This window comes from Bemisia tabaci, chromosome 8 (genome assembly GCF_918797505.1).
Source record: "Bemisia tabaci chromosome 8, PGI_BMITA_v3".
Lineage (NCBI taxonomy): Eukaryota > Metazoa > Arthropoda > Insecta > Hemiptera > Aleyrodidae > Bemisia > Bemisia tabaci.
The window spans coordinates 1,177,063-1,197,949 of NC_092800.1; the positions used below are offsets into that span (position 1 = coordinate 1,177,063).

The 20,887-nt window shown below is 35.0% G+C and overlaps 2 protein-coding genes across 3 annotated transcripts; one reads left to right on the top strand and one right to left on the bottom strand.

Moving 5' to 3' along the window:
• Positions 1-316: 316 nt before the first annotated feature.
• Positions 317-10,861, top strand: Arp1 (Actin-related protein 1). The gene is made up of 8 exons (XM_019041113.2): positions 317-555; positions 1,371-1,435; positions 2,199-2,525; positions 2,873-3,016; positions 3,927-4,101; positions 4,956-5,129; positions 6,799-6,861; positions 7,797-10,861. Exons 1-8 carry the CDS (start codon positions 508-510, stop codon positions 7,938-7,940), a joined length of 1,140 nt encoding a protein of 379 aa, XP_018896658.1. The 5' UTR covers positions 317-507; the 3' UTR covers positions 7,941-10,861.
• A 1,277-nt stretch (positions 10,862-12,138) lies between these two features.
• Positions 12,139-20,852, bottom strand: GCS1 (mannosyl-oligosaccharide glucosidase). 2 transcript variants are annotated; one of them, XR_011900374.1, is made up of 5 exons: positions 20,471-20,852; positions 19,692-19,849; positions 18,475-18,652; positions 13,316-17,760; positions 12,139-12,245 (listed from the first exon to the last, which is right to left on the bottom strand). XR_011900374.1 is itself a non-coding variant. In XM_019041092.2 (4 exons), the coding sequence occupies exons 1-4, from the start codon at positions 20,666-20,668 to the stop codon at positions 15,895-15,897; spliced, it is 2,400 nt and encodes a 799-aa protein (XP_018896637.2). In that variant the 5' UTR covers positions 20,669-20,852; the 3' UTR covers positions 12,139-15,894. The 2 variants fall into 2 exon arrangements, 1 of the variants encoding a protein (XP_018896637.2); XM_019041092.2 differs by having other exon boundaries at positions 12,139-17,760.
• Positions 20,853-20,887: the final 35 nt, after the last annotated feature.

Here is a 20,887-nt window from a genome sequence, read left to right on the forward strand (position 1 = left end):
CGGGAGTATTTACGGGAACAAAAATCAATTTTTCAAAAAAAGTTTTAAATTTCAAATGAATTGCCGATGAAATTTCAAAGTTTTGATCGATCAAATCAATTAAAAAAAAAAAAAATTGAATTTCGATCGGAATTGTGCTGAAACAAAGATTTATTTTCATGAAAAAATCGAACTCCCAATCAGTCGCTCACGTGTCCATCTCATGTCGCACAAAATTGGATTCCCCGCTTTTTCAAATTTGGCGGTTAAATTATCTTTCTACTCAACGTTGCCGCTCAGCTGTTCTTTGGTGAGCCGTCGAATTGAAATTTGAGGTTAGATTAAATTTTTGGAAGTTCTCGCGGATTGCAAGTTGCAAGTGGGCGTCGAAAGTTCCTTTGAATTTGCAATAATGGGCGAACTTTAATTTATTATCTTTCAAGTTTGCCATGATTTATTGAAGTTTTCTTTCCCGTTACACTCTACACATATTTTATCACCTTTCTGTGAATCTTCTCTTCGGAAAGAATGGAGGCGTATGACGTGATAGCAAACCAACCGGTCGTTATCGATAACGTAAGTTTTCTTTCACGTTCGCCTAGCTAGTTCAATTTTTTTACACTGAAAATTTTCATGTATTTCGCGAAATCAGGGAAGGTTTCTTCCACTAATTGCCCCCAAAGTCCGAGATGAAAGTGGATGAACTCATAACCAATGTTGTGATCAACTGTGATAACACCATGAAAATATTGAAATCAACATGCTTTTTAACTTCGTCTATTTACTCCGTCTCCCTATTTTTCTGCACTATTGGTTCGGCTACCTTGCAGAAAAATTGTCCACTCTCTAGGATTTGGTAGCACTGAGAGAATTTCATAATTAGTCACTGCGTAGTTACCTATTTAGTAAGCTTTCATCGTTCATTTAGATGGAACTCAGAATTTGCGAAAGTTCTGGTCATCTCCATATTATGCAAGCCTTATTAGTAAAATCTAATAGGGAGCTTCCTTGCCGCGCTTGTTAGAGATTGGATTCCTCCCAACTACATGATGCTCAAAATCTACTCTACTTTAAACAATAAAACTGAACAGAAGCCCTAGCATGTGTTCAGTACGTTGAGAAATAAGTCAAGTCCACTCTGATACCACTTATCAGGACTGTTTTATGAATTTATGACTCAAATTATGAAGTGGTGCTGATTTTAGAGTAATCAAAAGAAACTAGATTTCATAAATTTACAATGTAAGAGACTTCTCGAGACCCACTTTTCAGGAAGGAAAATATAGTTAATGGTTCTAATAAATGCTGTCTGTTTTCCTCCTGCAATACTGAAATTTTTGTTACTAAATCTCAGAGATCCCATTGATCACTCCTGTATTTTCGTTTTTCAGGGCTCTGGAGTAATCAAAGCTGGTTTCGCTGGTGACCAAGTACCCAAGTGTTGTTTTCCAAACTAGTAAGTTATTTTAATGTTTCTACATGCCTTATTTTCTGTTATTCTGGGGGTATCATGTAGAAAAAAGATTTACCTTTATGTGGTCAATCTAAATTGACGGTGAAATCAGGGCTTTTTATATCTGGAGAATGGAATGGATCGGGATCTTTGCGGTTTGGGCCGGTTCGACCAACCTAACCGTGGCCTCAACGAACCTTGGAAGAGCGGTCCAAGCATTCAACTGGAACGGATGTAACGCGCCAGTGGAACAGGATAAAAAAGTGATGCGTTCTGTAGCGATCCTCTGCAGTTAGGTTAAAAAAAAAAGCCCTACTGTGAAATCATGTTTTTTGGCGTAATTCTTGTCTTGTTCAACTTCTTGAAGCATAACTACTCATCATGTCTAATTAAATTTCAAATTGTGAATACGGCATCATTTACGTAAGTATGGAAATTGAAAATATGGAACTTTTTCACTAGTACATCATGTCATTGTGAAACGGCAGACGCCATTCAGGCCCGATTCCTTGGTCCATCACAATTATGAGTTTCACTAATGATGGGTTGGAGCTGGAAATGTGTCTCTTTACCTGTGATGTGATTTGCAAGTGAGTCCTCTGCAATTTGAAATTTTCACACTTAATTTCTCTTGTACAGTTTTTTGCTCAGTCTATCTATTGCTTTATCTATCTAATTACTGTTGAAAAGTATATCTTTGCAGCAAGTATGGCTTACATCTTGTTACCAACGATGTTGAAAGCATTGGAAATACTCTCTGTTTCAGTGTGGGAAGACCAAAGCATGTGCGTGTTATGGCTGGTGCCCTGGAAGGTGAAGAATTTGTCGGTCCCAAAGCTGAGGAGCATCGCGGATTGCTGAGCATCAAATATCCCATGGAGCATGGTGTTGTAACTGACTGGAATGACATGGAGAAAATCTGGCAGTACATCTATGGCAAAGACCAACTTCAGACATTCTCAGAAGAGCATCCTGTTTTATTAACGGAAGCCCCATTGAACCCCCGCCGCAACAGAGAAAAGGCTGCTGAAATATTTTTTGAAACCTTTAACGTGCCTGCACTATATGTTTCAATGCAGGCTGTTTTGAGCTTGTGAGCACTTATTTTATATAATTTTTCCTCATATTTTCAACTCAGATTTTCAATTTGCCATAGAAGCCATTATATTTCAAAATATTTCCAATTCAAGATCTGACTCCATTCACATAAAAGCATTTTCTACCCGCTATGCCTTGCAGTACAAGCAACCAGTAGGGCAACAGAACACTCTTGATTTATGTAAAGAGCAATATCCTTACCATGATCTCCCTGTACCTAATTTATTTTTCGGAAGATCATAAAATCTGCCAACTGCATGAGCGCTTTTACACATTTTTAAAAGCTCCTTTCACTTTGATGCTGTTGTTAGTCACATCTAATAATATTTTTAATTTTATCAGGTATGCAACTGGAAGGATGACAGGAGTTGTTTTAGATGCAGGAGATGGAGTTACCCATGCGGTGCCAATCTACGAAGGCTTTGGAATGCCTCACAGCATCATGAGAGTGGACACAGCTGGCCGTGATGTCACTCGTTATTTAAGGTAACATAAATTCATTTCTCCTTTTCGACCCTTTTACATTTGAATTTTTAGGTACTTTCCTAGAATAAAATACTTGCTGCTAAGTAATAGAATGATTTAGCTGCTACCTCATTTTTTTTTTTTTTTTTTTTTTTTTTTACTCTTGAACAGCTTAGCATTAAAGAAAAAATAAAAAAGACCATCCTCTTCCAGATTAAGAGAGGATCCTAATCTCCTAATAAGAGACCATCAAAGACACTGAAAATAATCAACAATTCTAAGAATCCTGTATCAATGGCCCCCTAGACACATTGAAAATGAAGCATGACAACAAGTTCTTGTTCTCATCGCAATTTTTTGCAGGACCTGATGAACAAATTAAATAATTTCCAAAAACCCATCACAGTAATGTCAGCAAACCTGCTGTACTTCCTGCTTATCAAAAAAACAAACATTTACAAAATAATAACAGTTAAATGCTCATCAGGACTCATAACCTTCCATCTAATCTAGTGGGGAAAAGAGTGAGTATTCTACTGTACTGTCACCTGGTGGAAAGTTTTATAATGGGTCAGTAGCGTTTCTTGTTTTTTTTTTAAAAAAAATTCATTTTCTGAAAGTTCTGAGTAAGTAAAGCTCCCAGTAGTGTTTTTCAACTTTATTTTATTCAGACTTTTATATCCCTTTTAGAAGTGCCTTTTTTAAACTTATCAACAGATTTTTTGGTGTTTTCATGAAATTCACGTTAAGAATATCAGTCAGATTTTTTGCAGAAATGTCGTGCCACTAACCTATTGGTTTGATATGAAAGTTGGGAGAATCCCATATTTGTATGCACAAGGTCTCCTCTTTTAACATGATCCAGGCGCTGAAGGCACATTACTCACTTTACCAAACTTTCTTACTAATATTTAATGCTATTCTGTCTCAGGTTACTGCTCAGGAAAGAAGGTATTTGCTTTAGGACAACAGCTGAATTTGAAATAGTCAGGACAATCAAAGAGAAGGCCTGCTACTTATCTCGTAATATCTCCAAGGAAGAAAGCAATCAAGGACAGAAAGGCAAAGGATATCAATATATTCTCCCCGATGGAAGCACATTAGAAGTAAGCATTCTTTAGTCCTTTGTTTGAGTAGGTACTTTTTCAACATCGCATAGGACTTCTTTTTAAATTAATTTTTTACTTTCCGGTTACCAGGTCAAATTAAGGTAAAAAGTGCCCTTTAAATTCCCCAGCTGTTTCCAAGGGTTTTATTCTTGAACTCTTTCATTGAATCAACACCATAACCGTGTTTTAAAATTGCGCAACCTTATCTTTTTGTAAAAATGCCCAGTATGCCAAATAGTTCTTGAGTTTCTAAAAAAAATTGTTAATTTTAAAGAAAAACGATAGGGTAAATTTTATTACTTTAGCATAACGTAGCTTTGCCTTCACTTTTCCCCATCCCAGTTTCTCAGGTACCTTCACATTTCTCCCTGCGACCAGCCGGTTGAGCACTTTTTGCATCCCCAAGGTTCTCTATAACCTACTAGAGTCCCTTTCTACTGAAAGTGAAGACACGAGGATTCCATCTTTGATTGGTTCCTGTATTTTAGACCTCCACAGTGACACAAAGGGGCATAAGTAGTATATTTTCACTATTTGCAAAGATTATATACTGGAATGGACTGAGCAAAAAGGGTACGGAGGAGAATAAACGGAATAACAGAAGTAGATTATAGAGGAAAGGAGTTTGAGGATGAGTTGATTAAAAATTACGCATGACGTTCAGGTTCAGACTGTAGAATATTTTTCCCTGTTCATGACATCCATAAGCGGGCTTGGCTTGTCTTAGCTCAACTGGAAAATAAGCAGAGTGTTTGCATGGAAAGCATATACTTAGCACATCTGCATATATTTTACACAGACTGGTAATTTATTTTGCTTTTACCTAATTTTTGTATTTATTCTTTTTGTAGATTGGACAGGCTCGTTACAAAGCTCCAGAAGTATTATTCCGACCAGATCTAATAGGAGAAGAGTATGAAGGACTTCATGAAGTCTTGTTGCTGGCTATCCAGAAATCAGATATGGACCTTCGTAGAGTATTGTACCAGAATATTGTTCTCTCTGGTGGCTCAACGCTTTTTAAGGTAAACACGACTCCTTGATATTCTCTATTCTTTGATGAAATGTGTTGTGGGTTTAGTTATTGACATTTTTTTATTTTCAAAAGTAATGATTTAGCCTAAAGGCAAGAGGACAGAAAGATGCTTTTCTAACAGCTCGTGAAGTCTCAAATCAAGTTGAAAATTGAGACATTATAGATTTAAGTATGCGAAGAAGAAATTGCAGTGCATTGACAGTCGTTGAATTCAAACTTCTAAAGGACAAAAATTGTGATCAAGAACTATAATCATTTCATTTGAAAAGTATGGTTAATAAGAATCAATAATTGGTTTTTTCTATGATAACAAAAATTATTCGGATTTCACGGTTTTTATTTGTTCAGAAAGTCAGTATGCTAATGAACTGTATTCATTTCCTCCTCAAACGTATATTTTATAAATTTTCAAGAAGCATATCTTGATTATTTTCAATCATCGACTGAAAAAGCATCTTCATAAATTCTGTCCAACTGCATCAATCATCAACTATCATCTACATATCATATCCTCAGAAGAATGTTTGAGACTGAATTTGGCTCTTTGCTATATTTATTTGACAAGGTTACAATGCACAATAATATACAGTTAAGGACTTTACTGAGTACTTTGATACCTTGCGGCTGTTGATAACATCCATCCACTTTTGAATTTAACTCCAAAAATATGTCTAAAATTTTGTATGTGATTATAATCACCGCCAGGAAGGGAAAAAGAATGTTGTGGCTGAACTATAGCTGGCAGGAATTTAGAATGGACCACTAGACAAGGTACGAATTTCAGCATTCTGATACACGCGTCTTCACCAGAATTTCACGTAAAACACGATGAGCACAACAAAAACTACCGAAATCAACTAATTCCGAAGATATTTAATGATTCTTGGTGCGTGAATTGAAACCACCCGCTCATGAAAACTCAATGCTCTACGTGATTCACATCGCGCGCTAAACGTTATCATGAACGTCTCTGCGGTTTAAAAATCTGGCAACCTCTATCTTGACACTTTGGCTCAGCCATAGCAAATTACTTATAATTTGAAAAACACATGGTGGAAAATGAGCATTGCTCGATTGAGAAGCTTGCTGAAATCGTTGTAGTGCGCGATTAGACTCACGTAGAGCTTTGAGTTTCTTGTGAGCGGGCAGTTCAAATTCCTCGTAACCAATGTGAAATAAAAATATTATTATCTCCGTTAGGAGTTGATTCCAGTAATTTTCGTTGCGCGAATCGTGTTTTACGTGAAATTCTGGTTAAGGCACATGTATCAGAATGCTTAAATTCGTCCCTTGTCTAGTGGTCCATTGCTAGAACAGAAGTTCAGTGGCGTGGCATGCTTTGCGATATATCGTTTGATCTGCCATGTTACATTATGGAGGAGGATCGATATACAGGGTGTTCGCAGCAAACACCTTAATAATCGATTCTTTACCATATTTTCAAATAGGGAAATATAGATAATCGACCATTCATGCCTCGCCACTGCAGAAGTTGTCAATATGTTATGAAATTAACAAAATTTACTTTTTTTTTTTTGTAATTTCAAGTTATTTTGCTAGCTCTCCTTTAGGCGCAAGGGAGGCAGCTCTGCTTATCTCATTATATTAATGGTCAACTGTATTGTCTTATTTAATTTTATTTTACCTCTGTTCTGCAGGGTTTTGGAGATAGATTACTTGCAGAAATTAAAAAATTGTCTTCCAAGGATACCAAAATTAGAGTAAGTTTCATACTAATTTTGCTTTTTATCTTTTCTGTATATGAATATCATTGATGTTTGTCTGGCCATCAGTGTGTCGACCATGAAACTGCAAAAATGCGTATCTCGGTTGCAGTATTTCAAAGAATTCAATCCTATCTTTTTTTTTTTCAAAAGAATAACAAACCAACATCATACCCTGTTTCGACAGAATATTCTTCACATAGAGAAGAAAAATCAGAGAAATTTTTAAGAAATGATGCTCAGTAGTTTTCTATGTAGAAAATTAAGTACGACAGGAAGTCTGCAACGCTTCTAACTAAGATACGCGTTTCTGCAATTTCACCATTGATATTTATCCCAAGCACCCTTCTACTGAAAAAGAGGATTTTTTTTTTTCAAAGACAAAAATTGTAGGACCCCAGACACTTTTCCATGAATTGTTGAGCTATCTAATTTAGAGGAACATGGTAAGATATGAAAACATTAGACCGCCTATTTTCATATAAAAGAACAAGAGATTAAACCCTCCAAAATTTAGGTACTTATTTAGGTTACTTGAAACACCTTGCACATTTTTGCATTTTACAAGGCTCAAGACCTTTTTTTAATTTTGACTGTTGTGCAAATTGTGCAAGAAATCATGGGATACTAAAGATTTAAGTAACTGTGAATGTATGTATTTATTTTGTTAAATTAGATTGTCATGGTTCTGAAACAGAAAAGCAAAGCCTCTAATTTTTTTAGCAACCCATCTGAATTTAATTTTAAGATTTTTTAAACTTAAACATCTCTATAGCAGCCTCCAAAGGATTTTTTTCTCTTTCTTTGCAAATAGAAATTGAATTCAGAAGTTAATTATAGAAGCCAATAATTTTTAGCCCTAAATGTTCTTGGTAATGATCTTATGTCATCAATGCAGCTCCCTGATAATATTTTTTTCCTTCTCTTTTTAGATATCGGCACCGCAAGAAAGACTGTATTCCACGTGGATTGGTGGCTCTATTTTAGCATCTCTAGATACATTCAAGAAAATGTGGGTTTCAAAGCAAGAGTTCCATGATGGTGGCCTTCGAGAATTCCACAGGAAGACATTCTGAAAAACTAGAATATATTTTGTTGTGATGGAAAAAGTGTTCTTTCATCATTTGATTTATTTATTTATTTTATATTTTTTCACTGAATGCATTGATTCTATTCTAGCAAATAATTTTTTTTCCTCTTATATATTCCTTAGGCAAAAGCTATACATTTTTACCAAGTGGCTGATTGTTCTTTAAAAATCTTTTTATAAAGTCTCAAAAGCAGGAAAACACTTGTAAGATCTGAGATTTTTGACAAATCGTTCAGCATCATGGCCATTCTTGGCTTCATCTTGAAGGTGAAACTGCATGGACCTATTTTGATGGCTAAAGTCCGAAACCATGTATCTCCATCGCAGTTTTTCAAAATCTTTGCTCCTATTTAATTTTTTTGAAAAGAAACAAGTCAACTATACAGCTGGAAATGTTTACAAAATATTCTGCTTATAGAGAAAAAAAATCAAAAAAGTTTTCAAGAAATTAAGTTCACTTGTTTTTCCATTGAAAAAATAAAGTATGACAGGAAGTCTTCAACAATGCAAACAGAGATTCAGGGATTCGCACTTTAGTAATCAGTATTGGTTTTTGGCGTTGCAGACTTCCTGTCATACTTTATTTTTTAAATGAAAAACTATTCAACATCGTTTCTTGAAAACTTTAGTGATTCTACTTCACTGTGTGAAGAATATTCTGGGACAATTTCAAGCCATGATTTGGTCTCTTTCTAAATATTCAAGCAGAAATTTGGAAACACTGTTACCGAAATACACGTTTCTGCATTTTCTCCATCGATATTTGGTGGTAGGATGACATTGATCAATCGCCAAGTTGGAAGAGGATGTAACTGCTAAGTATCGAGTTTTCAGAGAACAACAAATAATTAACAGTGTTTCTCTCTCAATTCTAAACATTTTCAACCAAAGAAAGAATTATCTTTAAAATATTGATCAATTTTTCTGATCGAAATAATGAAAAAAATTAATGAAGAAACACAGTTCTCACAGTTTTCTGGAAACTTTAATTGGCAGTCCAAGAGAATAGTTTAATATAGAATGCTGAATTTTTGGAACCCAAATATCCATCTCCTAGTTTCCCAACCGTACCAACTTTAACAAGGTAATCATGCCTGTATGAATGAATATTGTGATTGTGGCTTTTGATCTATGTACCCGTGTACGTTTAAGTTTCTTAAATCTCTCGAGCTGCTTATTTCATTTACCATAAAAAAAAATACTCATTTGGTCTTTAAATATTTAATGAGCTGTTTCTCCTCTCATTACCTCTCAAAAAATTTTGTATCTTTCGATTGAAACTAAGTGTTTGAAGCCCTATAATTTTCGTTTGAAGAAACATATTTTCTTTCTCTTGGCTTGCATGCATTTTTCTGAGTTACTTTTGTGACCCTCGCCTCATCTTGATCTGTCTTGTGGCATTTCAAAATTTTGAATTACACTGGGCTATGTGTACAGGGCAATCTTTTTTAATTAGACTTCAAACAGCTGCATTTATCTCATTCCTGCACAATTTAATTTTCAAATATACTTGGCAGCACTGTCAACCAAGCTTGTCTGCTGCTTCAGTATTCCGTTGAATTCTCTCTGGATTTTGTTTGAGCGATGCCAATTTGAAGTTGAACCCCTATATCGTGTGGGAAATGTGGCTTACATAATCAAGTCCAACTTTTCAGCAAGTTCTGTTGCATTTAAAAGAAACGATGCCCTTTCAGCTAATACTTTCTCTTTGTCGAGAATGGATAAAGATTTTGGTGAGTCTTAACAAGATGTGCTCTGCCTATCTTTTAAAAATTTGGAAAAATCAAAGCCTGACTTCATATTCCTAGCATATATCTTCAAAAGTATCCAGAATTTAGAACTTTTAAATGAGTAATTATGACAATAATCAAAGAAATACATTTTTGGCAGAGTTTTAGCCCAGTTTCAGTTGATCTCGACTTTATTCAAAATTTTTACGTTTTTGTAAAGAAAAAATTTAATTTGTTAAAAAAAGACTTATCTTTAGGGACACTAAAATCAGCATTTAGAATAAGAGGTTAATCATTCATGCATCTTTCTTTTACTTCAATTTGATAAAAATAATGAAAAAATTGCTCTTTTAAATCCTCTGCTCCCCACGGTATTGTCTGCTTCATGTTCACCTCAAATTTTCTAAAAGTATTAGTTCTTTCATTGCTATTGATCACCCTTATTTTCAATTTTTTTGGTCAATACATTCTTCAATCAGGGGCTGGTTAATGTGCAAGTTTAATTTTATTTTATTTATTTATGTTTTAAGTAAAACTAAAAACGCCAAATTCACTATTCTCTGATTTCTGCATTTTGTAGAAACGCACACAAAAAAGGCCAAAATTTAATTTGTTACTGATCCTCAAATTTTTATTTTCTTACTTTGTAACGGTAGACTATTTTGATTTCTTTAACGTTTTGCTAAGTATAAGTACTTATTATTCTTATAATATGAGTAATCAAAGTCTGTAGTGTACTTCCACGGTGAATAATTTGGAACATTCAATGAGACTGTCAAATAATTTAGAGCAAACTCATGATTAAGCCAAGATTAGTTTCCTCTAATTTAGCTTGTGTATTGGAAAGCTGTTTTTCGAATTTTAATGTATGAATTTGAAAGAAAGAACGCCAGAGGCATTGCCATTGTAGCGTTGCAACGTTTCACTTGACGCATTATTTTTTCCCTTAAGGATACATACTCGCAAAATTTATTTTAAAAACTTGTTGTGAACTTCCTTTGTAGACTGATAAAATTCTCTGAAATTTTCAACTTAAAATATGAACCTGTCAATGAATGGAGCAATACTTCGACAAGTGAAACAATGTAAGGTTTTTGTTCAATTACGTCAGTCTGGCACTCCACCCTTTTTTTCTAAGGCTGAATTGTTTTTAAAGGAATTAGTTTTTTTTTTTTTTTTTCAAGAAATACTGTTTTATGCCTTTGGAACAAAGTATCGTTTTGATATGCGCGTTACGCTCTCGCTTAACACAGTATCTCTCAGAAAAGAATAGTTGAAAATTCTGTCTTTTTTCGGTCCGTTTCTTGCGAGATTATCCCTTTTCAGCTCTGATCTTTCTTTCATTTTTTTATTTAATTTTTTTCCCCTAATCACCAAATAACTGTCTAAAACATTATTATTCTTTTTACCTGCTTAAGTCTTTGTACCTAAAACTGCAAGGTTGAAATAAATTGCAATTGACCGCTAGAATGTGTTTTAAAATTTTGTAACCCTCCTCCCCAAGATACAGCAACTTGGAGCTTTATTGCGAGGGATGTAGTTAATTGAATGCCATTATCTAGTACAGAACTATCAAAGTTGGGCGTACTGTTGGAACTACATCCTTAAAAAGAACATATCCATTCTAAGGATGAGTTAAAGCTTACATTCAGTCGTATGGAGGGTGATAATGCAAACAATGATTGAAAACGTTCATGAATATGTTTATTTCATTAATCGGTCTCTAACTTATAGTTAATTTGGTAGGTAGATGATTACTAGTAGATCGTCTCTAATACAAAAGACATTTACAAAAATAAACCCCGCAGTTTTTTAAGTTGTACATTCAGGAGAATTCTTACCATGAGTTTAGAAATTCTGGGGGGTTCAACGAATCGACCGAGTTTGACAGAAACATACCATTAGACGTCACATTTAACGTCATGTTTAAACGTCACATTTCAGAGGAAAAAATTTGTTGAGAGTAGTTTTGAATTAAACTAGCTGTAAACTTTTTCTAGTTAAAAATTCAAAGACACAAAAAAAATATTGATAAAAATAGTCATTGAACATACTCCTTGATATTGCGTCGAACGGAGGAATGATTCTTCAAAACTCGATTTCTCGGATGAAACTTAATGTGACTTTGTGCACTTCTGCTGAATTCGGTCCAAACTGCTCTGAATTATTGATTGTTTCTTATGATTAATATTGTAGAAAAAACCAAATTCATTTTCGTCAAAAATATCACTATGCCACTTTTTTCGTAATAAGAAAAGAACCTCTTTAAAACCTCCTAAATTAGAGTAAAAACTCTTCGAATGCTAAATAACGCTTCTGCTTTGACCAAAGTAAAATTACATTCCATGATCTCACACTTTTGACTGTATTTCGAAAATTTCTCAGTAATTTTTTCAAAACAGATAGCTCAGATTCAGCTTTCACCGACATAATGAATCTGATTGATTGGTTGAAAAAAAAAAAAAAAAAAAAACCAGTATTTTAGCAAAATTGATTAAATTACTAAGTGTTTTCTTTTTTGGATGAGGAGTTTTCTGCAAGAGTTCATGACAGACTTGGACCTAGAAAAAGAGACAGGATCACCGTTCTAGATATGACTATTTCTCATTCCAAAGATGGCTAATAGTCTAATCAGCTCATTGCAAACATGACAATAGACTTATGTATTTCAAAACTGGTAACGATCAATCATGAATCAACATTATGCGGATTGCTCTACTATATATAGTCTGATTTTTTTTGTACCCCAGTAGCTGAAGGCAAGCTAACCTTGCGGCTTATGAAGGAAACATTTTTTAGAGAAACCTTGCATAGCGATTCGAAAACTTGGTAATCGCTTTTTTATTTTAATTTCAGTTGAGTAAATTATGCTACCACTAAATTAATTTAAAAGAATGTACAAATACTATCATCTTGCTTACAGCAAGAGCGATTTTTTTTATTATTATTATTTTCAAATCACTAAAACTTTTAAGCCTCATCTAACTTTGCTTCTCGGTTCTTTTGGTGTTATACTGGAGGCTGTTAAATTAAAAAAATACAATAAAAAATAAATTGATACTTCAGTCATCAAATTGATTTTATGAAACCTCATATGTATTGATGTGGGAGACGAACAAATTGATAGAATGATAGATAATTTTTGGATGACTTTCAGTGAATATTCTTAAAGGGGCGCATCATTAAATGCAGTTATACTGTGAGAACAGCGTATAAATGAAGGAATTCTGAACAGTAAATGCATGAAGTACTTAGGAAAAAAAGAAAAAAAAACTCATTGAATTGTTACAATACGAGTATTTGTGTCCAAAATCTCTGGTTTTAAAATTTGCCATTCCAAAATTGAGGGCACTGACAAGAGCCATGCAAGCACTCGGTTGTTGTTACAAAATTTTTAAAAAATATCTCTGAGATTTATAGAGAACATTTTTCCTTCAAGAGAATCAAGACAAAAAAGTTAGTTAGGTGTTCAACAGCGAAATCTCCATTTAACTCTCAAGAAAGAAAATTATTCTAACTTTTTTGATAGATTCCGAACACATACATCAAATGTTAATACAAATTATTTTCACCTAAAAATGTGTAAAAAAAACTTACTTGACTAAATTGGAAATAATGAGGGGGTACCCACCGAGAAGAAAAAAACAAAAAAAACAAGAACTTCTTTGTGAATCTAATACATGGCTTGCATCACTCCTAGTATTGACATTACTGCCCCAAAGATGGCAACAATCTAAACAGGGTTATACTCATAACTTTTTCTGCTTTATCGTCCATCCTGATTTTGAATGAATGGTTCTGATAAGACAATGACCATTTTTGATGACGCTTCTATGTTTACAAGCTAATCTACAGTGCATTACAAGCTTATCTTTATTGCTTTAAACAGTTTTATTTTCACGCCATTTATTTTCTTGTACATCTTGATTCTATAATGATTGACGCAAATCTCTCACTATCAAGAAATTAGATCACACAGGACTGTCGGCAGAATAGGCCTCCAGAATGGTCATTGCCTAATCAATTCCACTGAACAAAAATTTGAACAAACAAAAACAGAGGAAAATTGTACATACAATAGGTATGATACCTGATGAAAATAGAAAACCATTCAACCTAAACTGAGATGTTCCGCATAGAGGCAATAATTTAATATTTTCAATTTCAACTCCACAAGTGCACAGGACTCTTCCTTTACTTGTATTCATCAATTTTCTATTCCTTGAGGTTCGCGATAGCAACTTTGAAACTTAATTCAAGAGCAATACGCAGTATTGAAAATTCGTTTCCTACTTTGTTTAATGCGGCTAGGCTATGTCAAAGGTCTAAATTTTTTCTCCTTCTTTTTCGATTAATACCGCCATGTCTAATCACTAAAAATTACAATTAAAGGTACCTAACTGCTATAAACACATATCTCAGATTGCATGATTTACCAGGTTCATAGTAGTATTAAGGCGAAAATATCTCATTCAAGTTGAGGCAAGACATAAGGAGGGGAAACTAAAATTTAAAAAAGAAAAGAAACATAAAACTAAGAGCACTAAACTTCAATCATCAGGAAATTCACAATCCAAAACCCACCCTTCCATGATCGAAGTTTAGCGTATCATTTCACTCACCAAAAATTAAGATAGCAACACATGAAGATAGATTCTTAAACAACAAAGGAAAATTTTTAATTAAGATGTTGGTATTTTATTGACTCTTATCACAGTAAGCAAGTAAACTGGCTTCTTAGGACGATAGTAATAGAACCATAAAAAAAATCCCAGCTAACAAAGGATTATGCTTTGGTATGGATGCTGCAATGGAATACAATTTAACAAACTTGGCTTAGAAGCAAACCTTATCGAGTCAACAATCAACATCTTTTCAGGTTCTTCAATAGATTGCCTACATAAATCTTTGGTACACTCGAGAAATAATTGACATCTGAATATTTTATTTAAATGGAAAAAAATGAAATTGCTGATTTAAAATTTTGTGGTTAAAAAGTGTCCGACATGTTTCAATGTAGATTTTACAATAAACAAATGCTAATTTAACCACTCCCGTGGTTAAATGTACATTTGAAGCATGTTGGACACATTTTTAAACAATTTGATTGTTAAATCAGCAATCCATTTTTTTCCGTGCAAATCTATTTGTAGGAGGATTTGTGTTAATCCAATAAAATGCTCTAAAAAATTAGAAGAAACAATTTCACAAGTTTCTCAGGAGACTCGAATCTTATCGAAACAAATTCTGAAATTCCCAGGTGTGCTTTCAAAATTTATTCCTTACACAGTAAGGAAATAATTATATTTACTACGCAATTTTAAATAATACACAACATAAAACAAAAATATCACAGAGAAATAAGTATCCCTAGTAGCACAAAAATATCAGCTCACTTAAAAAAATTGAATACTAGTTGAATTAACGGCAGTGTAGTGAGATTCCCACTCAGCTGTCAATTAACGGAGCTTGGTGTCACATTCTTTCATCATAATTAAATTCTCTGATACTGGGGTAAGTTTGTGAGGGATGATGAGAGTTTCCGAGTTGAGATTTTCCACAAACTACGAATGTGACACTACGTATATACTTGCACTAACGTAAAATCCAATTAATTTTATTTACAACACCAATTTACAGTATCTAGAGTAGAAAAATGGGTGACTCAAGAAAGAAAAAAATAAATAGTAACTCTTCCAATGCTTTACTCCTCGAATGGAGGACACTAATAAATTAATTCAGAGAATATCGTATCAGATATTATTTTAGAGAGTAAAGGGACATATTGGTCTACCACACTTAAACAAATTGTTTATACAGGGTGTCTACGTTTTGGAATTTCATTATAGATTTTCCTAATTTTTCCTGTTATTTTGAGTGAATATCCCTAATCATGTGCGTGAGTAAACTGATATTAGTTTATTTTTACAAACTTACATTTTTAATGAATTGAATCAAATGTCTCACTTTTGAATGTGCTAAACTGCATGTAGTTGAAAAATGGTTGCGTATTTGAATTTTCTGATTCATGTCCGAGTTTCCTCATAATTTCTGGAAGACAAAAAATTTTCTGATAATTTCCGATTTTAACTGACAGTAGACACCCTGCCAAAACACAGGACTTGTCCCCCTACGAAAATTTTCGGCAATCCCCAACAATGAAACACAGTGGTGTTTTAAAAGTTATCCATCTGATCAACAGAAACAAGATTAGTAAATTTCGGCCATCATTAAGACGACCAAGGATGACCATCCATTGAAAGGTCTACATCCTTGACCCTCACCGGTGACATCGTTATACTGCTCCCAAATAAAACCAGTTTTCTTGAATTGTCTGAACATGTTGCCGATGACGTTTTTGCGCAAGTCTGAGTAGAGAGACTTGGCTTGACTAGCATAAGGTCCTGAAGATTCACTGTAATGAGATAGTGCTCTGAGAGCCAGATAATTCATCTGAATCCAAATTGGGCCTCGCCAGTAGGGAGGATCATGCTCTGTGTTGCGTTTCATGTAAAGAGGAGATGTCTTCGATAACGACCGCAATCCAAAATCAGTCCATAAAAGTTCAGGGTTCTTGAATTCACTTAGAATTTCACCTAAAGTATGGGACTCAGGATCTAGCATCAGGGATAGGAATGGAAATAGCGTGACATAACCGTATGTGCTGTCGACAAACTGATAAACTGGCTTGCTCTTTACGACTCGGTGAGCTTCTTTCGGTGGTGCCGTCGCTTTTGCAGGAGCTTTTGGTTTCATCAAAGCGACATCATCGGTATGCAAACCATAATCAGCATATCTTTTTGCTGCATTTGACCAGTGCAGCTCGTTTAGAAGGTCATTGTTACTCAGATAGTTGAAGCAACTGAGGAACTTGTCGTTAGGTTTTTTTAGGAGATCAGCAATTTCGGCCAAGACTCCAGCACTGATCATCAACCAGCACCTCAGATCAAGGTGCCTCTCAAGTTCAGTGGGATGCGAGGCACGGGGATAGTCGTCCAGACCAGAGGACAGAGTCTTCGGGTTCAACTCTCGGTTGGTTTCAGCATTTCTGCCGCGCCAGTAGTATGAACTTGAAATTGCCCCGTTTTGCGTCGTGTTGAACCAGTCAAACCATCTAACCAGCCGAGGGTATAATCTCTCTACAGCTGCAAGCCGATCGTCATTGATAATAATGGATTCGGAGAAGTGCTTCAGGATAAATTGCAGTGTTAGGAAAAAGGTTGGTGGATTTGCGTTCGTGTTGAATTGAACGACAAACTCCTCCGGCACTTTACTGAGAGCTTCTTTGCCGAGAATTTGTTCTCGCGGAATCCATCCTTCAACGTTCATGAGATCTAGCCAATGGCTCATGATATCCAACTCTATGTCTAAATCCCAAGCAGCGATTAGAAATCCGTGGAATCCTTCGTCCCATAAAAATCCACGAGGGAAAAAGCTGCGTGATGGCACTGCTGTGTATAGGGGGGCTTTCCAATAAGGGACAGGATTGGCTGTGTACTTGGATTGTACTTTAGAGGCACCGTAGAAGTAACTGACTCCTCCAAGAAGATTACTGAAAGCAGCTTCTGCGAATAGCATTTCTTCATCGGTGAATCCTTTCTTGGAAAGCTTGAATTTATTCTCGAACTTGGTGAAAAAATTTTTCTTGTGATTTTCCAGAGTGTTTGTGTAAACTTCTTGGCTCAGAGAGTCAGTGCGCACTGAGTCTGCTGATAGAGACTCATAAATTACCTCAAAACTGAAAGGGACTCTGGCTGTTATTTGCGAAACGATAAAGTTAGGCTTATTTTCCAGCTTTAACGTATCACCAAGCAGTACAATTTGATTGCCATTCAATCGCAAAGATTCTACAACAGTGTTGGTCAGCTCATGATAACCATTGGTTTTGGCACTTAAAAATGAGACATAGTCAATACTGCCTGAAATATTTACCAGGCGAACATTGAAATTACCTAATTTTTCCGAACGGCCTTCAAAACCAAATGTTTTGCCTTTGGTCCACATTATCGAGTCACCCTCTGCTTCAGTGGCAATGTAGTACAAAAACGTTACTTGTTCATTCTGAGCCATTTTATCCTGGAAAATGAGGAAAAAATACAGTTTTATCTGAAAGTCATAAAAGCATCTTATAAACAATTGTTTATCCATTACTTTTTTGAGGGAAAAGTTTGTCATATTGGATGCTCTGATCAAGCACTTCTTTTCAAGATTTAAGAGGGAAAAAACGTTGTGAGAAAAACAATATAGGATCTCCATAAGTTTGAATCCAAGCATGATTCTCTCTTGATTCCTCTGAGAAACTACCCCTTGAGCTTACAAAAATCAATTGAGCCATTCTTACAGGAAAAACAATGGAGAGCAACAAAGGGGCACGGAGCAGTAAAACTCCAGCATTCCATCACAGCAGAAAAACATTCACTAAGTTCATCAACTATTTCTTTAATTTCTTCCATTTAGGTATTAAAGAAAAAAAGTTTAACACTCTTCATTCATACCTAGTCCAGATAATTTTTGAATTTTATTGAGTATTCTTTTTTCATGTGTGAAAAAAAGTTAATTTTGTAAATAACTTAGAGCTGTGGAGGCTATCAGTGAAAGAATCACAGCTCACTGACTAACAAATCAAATTGACATACTTAAAAGACAGTATTTTAAAATTGAAAGAAGTATCTTAGGGAAGATTAGCGAACCACTTACTAACCGTTCAGTTGGATTAAAAACTTCTCTCTATCCAATAATATGCGTATTGTAGTGAAATCAAGCTTTTCAGTTCAATGACAAGGAACCTACCTCTGCAGTAATTGAGATTCTATTTGTCCAGTCTCCGCCATTTTTACCGATGACTCGCTTGACAAATGATGTTTCAATGTGAAAAGAACCATCATTTAAGTTCTGCACGCCAAAGTTTTTGCCATCATGAGCAACCCATGAGTAACCATCAAGATTGTCACCAGATTCACACCAATGCCTAAAATAATCAAAATCAGTGGGGTTGAAGAATACATAAAATCAGAATTTTCCAGGCAGCATTTACATAAGTTTTTTTTTTTTATATTTAATTATCTTATCGCAATAGCATGGGAGCAAAGGACATCACCTCTCAATTAACCATGCTCTGAGCATCTCATAATTGAATCTCTTCCAATGAAGCTCTTGTATGCTTCAGGGACTTGCAATTTTAGTACTTTTTCAAAAGTAAAATTTCACAAGACACACAATGAAGCCTCTGGTTTCTTCTAAATGATCTCTCAAGTTCAAAAAAAGCTCTCAGATTGAGCTTATAGTGGAGGGTTATCGCCCAACTCAATATCTAATCAAACTCTCCATGCACAGAGAGGGAGCAAATACTTAGCAGGGTTGCTGAGGTTCCAGCCTAAAAAAAATTCCTCCAAATAAAAATTGGCGACTCTGATAGTGTATTTGCTCCCTCTCTGTGCATGGAGAGTTTGACTAGATATAGAGGAGGGCTCTCAGTATAGCTTGAAGGATCTCCTCCATTACAGCCTCAACCTAAAGAGCTTTTTTTGAGCTTAGGAGTTTGTTTCGGAGAAAACTTTTCACCATCATGATTCTCGCAACATTTTATAAGAGAAAAGTACTTAAATCGTAAATCTCTGATGCATGCAAGAGCTTAATTTTGGCACATTGTTGTTTTTTGCAGCATTTTCTACAGATAATATGTCTTCCTTTTCAGAATTTCAACCTGCATTCAATGAAAATCTTACAGACTCTTCAGAATAGACATACTTTCAAAACAAAACAAAGTTGGGAAAAATCGAGTAAAAATATTTTTAAGTTTTCCCTACACATTGGCTAAGAATTCATCATTTGAATGTATCAGCTTGACAACTATGTGCACCAAGCTTTAAATTTTTACAGTAAGTGTATCGTAGGTTTGAATGTGGAGGCTAAATAATTACTAGAATTAACCGGTAAGTGGGCGAGTAAGTACAAGTAAATTAAAATTTAAAAAATTTTTAAAAAGAAAAAAAAATTAATTTATTTACCTGATTCCTTTGTGGCCAGCACGAAGAAGTGAAGGAAAGTACCACATAAGGCCAGTAACCAGTGAGTTCGGCTCTCTGGTTTTCATTCCAAAATACACACCACCGCGGTAAGAGCCCCAGTAGAGCTCAGGAACGTCTAAGCCAGATCGAACAACCATCTGTTGAAATAAGCATAAAAAGTCCATTAAAAAAATTAAAAATGCCTGCTATCTCAAGATACTCCAAAACTTTCCCTGTTTCTCGAACGAAACATTATGCCTTTTTAAATGGGAAATTGAAATCACATTAAGATTAGACATCAGACATCCTAAACTTTTTCTATCCGTTGCTTGAAAGCAGTACTCTGTTTTCCGCGAAACTTATAGGAGCCACCTTTGCCAGAAAACGCCTGACATTTAGGAGCCGTTTACAATTTTTTAGAAGCCAAATTTACTTACGGCATGCGCATCATGTGCCATCGCTACTTGCCGTTGCAGGTTTAAAAAAGAATAACAAGGCGCATCAATTTTTTCCAGTGCCACAATGACCTAGCTCCTCTAATTTCCAAGCGTATGGCACCTAACACAGAATACTGAGCAGAACACTGGTTTTGAGACTATTGTGCCATTGATTCAAACATAGTTACCATATGCAGTTGGAAACAATAGGTTTATAATTGACATAGAGCAGAAATATTATGAAGATTTGGAAGTAATAGACTTAGCATACATGCATCATAAGATATTAGGATTATCTGTTGGTGGAAATTCAAATGCAGTGATAAAAAGAGTATAACTCACTTTATTATGGTCAAATCGGGTGTTGACCCGTGTCTCCAAGTAGCCTCTGTAGACAATCCATAATGCAGACGATACCAATCCTACAACCAGAGATATTTTAAGGATAGTTATAATACTTATTGAAGAGGTTGATGACTCTTGCCTCTTCTTCGCATTCGGTCGAAGAGTTGGAATGAGTGGCTTTTTTGGACGGGCCATTGGAACCTTAAGTTTGAATTCACCAGGGCACTAAAACATTACAGACAGATAAATATACTTGGGGACAGCTAGGAGTAGGCCAAAAATTGAAGATCAACGATGACAAACGGGAAGTTTCACGGAATAACGGCTAAATATTTCATAGTAAAAGCCGCATTGGAAGTTTCTTATCAGTCACCACGTCGAAACAAAACATAACCTCAACTGCAGCTGATAAAC